We start from the raw sequence: 4,070 nt of genomic DNA, 5'->3' as shown, positions 1-4,070 counted from the left end.
AATGTACGTAATGTTTCTTTGAAATAACAGCAAACATCTGTGAAACACTAATATTTTTTGCCTATTTAAACACAGTGACGATTGTGCAATTTCACAGTCGATCATCGCAAAAGAACAAATTGCCAACTGTAAAAAAAAAATACAAACTTTTGATGTGGATGTCATTTACAGGTTTGGCCTGTTGTTTTTACAATTAACATGCAAATAAATCCTGTTTTTATTTGACTTATTATCTGTAACAAAATGAGAAAATCTGTAAACTCATTGTTTAAATAAACTACAGTTAAAAACATTATTTTCTTTGCAGTGCACTGTAAGGTGATAAATAGCTCATTTTATTCTCTTTAAATGCAGCATTTCAACCTAACACATCTTCTTTTGCTCTGCTACTAATTGTAAAAAGACCTTTTTCTGACCCTTGGATCCAGGGTGCAGGTTTTATATTTTTACTGTTTAAAAAGCCTCCCGTCTGTACATGCCGTTCGTATAATGACACCCCGTCGTCCTATATGACTGTAGAACATCTCCTTCCAAAACCACGAGCGTTAATCTGCTGCTCCGACAGCCTCCACTCTTCTGGTTTCAGGCTTTCTGCCAGATTTTGGATCCTGGCTGCAGGGATTTGCTTCCTGTCAGCCACCAGAGCATTAGTGAGCTCAGATGTTGGGCGCGAATGTCCGGCTCACAGTTCATCCCGAAGGTGTTGGATGAAAGCAGCAACACTTCAACCCCGATTATTTAATTTACAAAAAATATTTAAAACCCTGAATCAACATGCACAACAAACAAATGGTGGCTCTACGTAGTGTAAATATTTGACTGCTTACATGTTTACAGCCTCTACAGATTAGCGGTTTCTGCACATCAACTCTTCTTTCAACAGCTTGCTCCGCTGTACATCATGTTAGACTAATGCTGCATTTACTTTACCACTCAGTTATGTTTTATTTTGCTCTCTAAATGTTTCCCAAAGCGTTTCTCTTGTCTCCTCTGTCTGAACACTGCCTGCAGTTCAGCCAAACAGCCCCTGAACTGCACAGTTGTTCAGCTGAGTCAATCAGTTGTATAGTTTCATAAGGATCTGGTGCAAACTGGTTATTTTTTGGTGATTTGTTAAATGAAACATGTAGAGTCGAGTGACTTTGACGAAATATAACGATTTTAATTTAAGATTTGACGATGCTTCCCGACGTAAGCCACAGATGTGAAGTTGAACCATCATCATAAAATTCAAACAAATCCAATCCATCCAACCAGTTTTTGGTTTGGACAAATAAGAAGCTAACGGTTTCTCGGTTGCTGCAAAACACGCAAAATATTTTGTTTTCTTACCGAATCTGGTTCACGCAAATGTTTTCCTGGCAAATTTTCAACTCAGACGTTTAGGATGAAACCATTTTGATGAAACATCTTGATTTTAAGCTCAGATGTAGTCAGTTTTCCAACAGAACGGCACATCATCATAGACTGTATAAAAGATGGACGTAGCTACCGTGACGCCACCCGTTGGTTTCTGCACTGAGAAAATGAAGCCAGGGTTTTGCTACTTCCTGGTTGACATCTTGGATTTTTGGAGCCAGTGACGCAAAAATCGTGGGAGGGGGGCGGAGCCATAGGAGCAGCGATTGGTCAGACGGATTGAGAGGCAGGCCCTCTCTGCCCGCCCACATTTACCACCTTCTGCTCGCTTCATCTGTATGGTCGCTGCCGACTGTCAATCAAGCCAGCCACGCCCCTTGCCCCGCAAAATGTTGACAATTTTTTAAAAATTCAGTTTTGATTTATTTTCACATTGGCCACCTGATCTCTGGACTTGACCATGAAAACTAATAAGAAAAAAATCCTGAGCAGTAGGAATGCAGTATTTGGTGATCTGTGATCACTTCTTCTCCAATTCAAGTCTATGGGAGCCAGGGCTTTTTGGAGCCAGTAACCAGTGGACGTAGGTTTTTGACACTTCCGGGTTGGCTTCATTTTTCAGGGCCGGTTGCTACGTCCATCTTTTATACAGTCTATGCACATCACACGTCACTTCCTGTTGGTTTAACTTTAAACTATGCTGCAATGAACTTTAAAACAACGTCCAAAATTACGAAATAATGAATTTAAACCCACGAGTTTGAGCAAAAAGCAGCTGGTCTTCTCATTTTAGAACCAAAAAAGCCTCTTGGATGACAGGTTCTCTTCAGGAACCTTCTACTGAAGCTCTTAGGATGACTATGAGCTGCAGGACAAAGAATCTACACAGAAGTTTAATAAACCGTGGTTTAGTTTTTAGTCTCGCCCTGGATCCAGGTTATCTGTATTGCCTCTTCCATCAGTGGAAGATGACCGTTCCCTTCAGCTCTATGGAGGTATTCAGCATCTTTTTGAGGCATCTTGTTGGTTCTCATCTATCTCGTCAGCAACAGTTCCTGAGCTCTGTGCACTACCAGCCATCACCAAACAGCAAATGAAGCTGGGGGGCAAAGGTATTTCCTTCGGGAGTTGGTGGAGACCAAAGCAGAGTTAAAAGAAGAGTCAACATAGGATTTATATTCACCCAAAAAACACCAGAGACGCACCTTCAAATGAACCAAAACGTTGCTCTGTGCCCGCTGGATGTGTAGAAAGTCGGCTGTTTGCTCACAAACGGTGATAAAGTGTAATGGTGTGTTTACAGACTGTTGCACTGCAGCCAAATGCCAAAGAGCATCACTTTAAGTACAATTCACTTCCCACAGAGGCACAGTAACATTCACCACGACTCACTCACCTGGGTAAGGAGAACGAGGGGTTGCTGTACCAGCTGCTGCCCAGCTGTGTGCACTCTTGTCCTCTGGGCGGCGTGTCGTCCGAACCGCTGCTCAGCCTCTCGCTGGACGGAGCTCTGGTGGCGTCGGAGTCCCCCGTCACCGTGAAGATGGAATCGGACAGACTGGGCCTCTCGTCGTGAGCCAGCGGGGCGAAGCTGAGCTGGACGATCTGCCGGGCGCTCTGGCACACCGGGCCGTGGATGGCGGGCGTCAGCGTTGGCAGGTCGAAGGTCAGGACGGTCTGCGTGCTGGAGGTCAGCAGCTCCTCGCTGTCCAGGCTGTTGTACGACGTCCCTTTGGCTCGGTGGGACTCCATGATGCTCTCAAAGTGGCGGCTGAAGGTGTCCTCGGCGGCCAGGCGGGGCCCAGACACCAGGATGGGGGATTTCAGCGCCGGGTGGTGGTTGTCGAAGAACGTCTCCATTGGTCTGGACAGAGAGGGAGGTTTTAGAAACACAGCTGTGGAAAACATCTGGATGAAGGGACTCCAACGCTACTGTAGCTAACAGATGGGACTAATTAAAGCAAAAAGGTCTGTTAACTTGAAATATAGGTTACGAGTGAGATCCAAATTCAGACGAACATGTGGGTCAAAGGAAAAAAAGTTCTTGTTTGTGTTTACAGTTTGACGTTCACCTCTTGAGCAGGTGTCCGAACACCTCCGGCTCCTCCTCGGCGGCGTACAGCTGCTTCCTGCTGTCTCCTTGCATCCTCACACTTGCCCAGCTCACCATTTCCTCCTCTTCCTCCTCCTCATCGTCCTCCTCTTCCTCTTCCTCCTCCTCCTCCTCTCTTCCCCCTCCTCTCTCCCCATCCGTCCTCCCATAACCCAGCCCCCCCAGAGGACTGCTGCCTGTCCCGGAGTTTCCCTGAACGCTGCGGTTGCTCCCGAAGGCGGAGTCGGCGTCGTCCTGCTCGGCCAGCAGAACCTCGTCGATGTCGGTCTCGCGGTAGCAGCGCAGCGGGACGGCGTCCAGGTCGGTCTCCGAATACTTGAGCGTCCGGCGGATGATGCCGGTTTTGGGCGACGTCCCGATGACGGCCGGGGGAGGAGTCACCAGCTCCACCTCCACGTGCTGCACCTCGTGGTTGGCCGACGGCAGCGGCAGGGAGGACGGGGGAGTCGGGGTGGGAGACTCGCTGGAGTTACCACTAGGAGGCGCTGTGGAGGCTTCCAGAGAATCTGCAAAGTGAGAAAATGACATAAAACTTCAATAATGTGAAAAATGTGGCTCATGTTCTGATATAATACCTGCAGAAGAAACAGATTTCCTT

General features: G+C 47.0%; 1 protein-coding gene across 1 annotated transcript in view; it reads right to left on the bottom strand.

Moving 5' to 3' along the window:
- The window catches only part of LOC103366019 (PH and SEC7 domain-containing protein 1), a 74,237-nt gene extending 70,705 nt beyond the window's left edge, over positions 1-3,532 (bottom strand). The window contains exons 1-2 of the mRNA XM_008293630.1: positions 3,432-3,532; positions 2,756-3,223 (exon numbers count right to left, since the gene is read on the bottom strand). Of these exons, the coding sequence (XP_008291852.1) occupies positions 2,756-3,223; positions 3,432-3,529 (566 nt within the window). The 5' untranslated portion in view covers positions 3,530-3,532. The remainder of the gene's footprint in view (positions 1-2,755; positions 3,224-3,431) is intronic.
- Between the last annotated feature and the right edge of the window lie 538 nt (positions 3,533-4,070).

The sequence above is a fragment of the Stegastes partitus genome, unplaced genomic scaffold (assembly GCF_000690725.1).
Source record: "Stegastes partitus isolate 25-593 unplaced genomic scaffold, Stegastes_partitus-1.0.2 Scaffold898, whole genome shotgun sequence".
Classification (NCBI taxonomy): domain Eukaryota; kingdom Metazoa; phylum Chordata; class Actinopteri; family Pomacentridae; genus Stegastes; species Stegastes partitus.
This window is presented reverse-complemented; position numbering and strand designations above follow the sequence as displayed.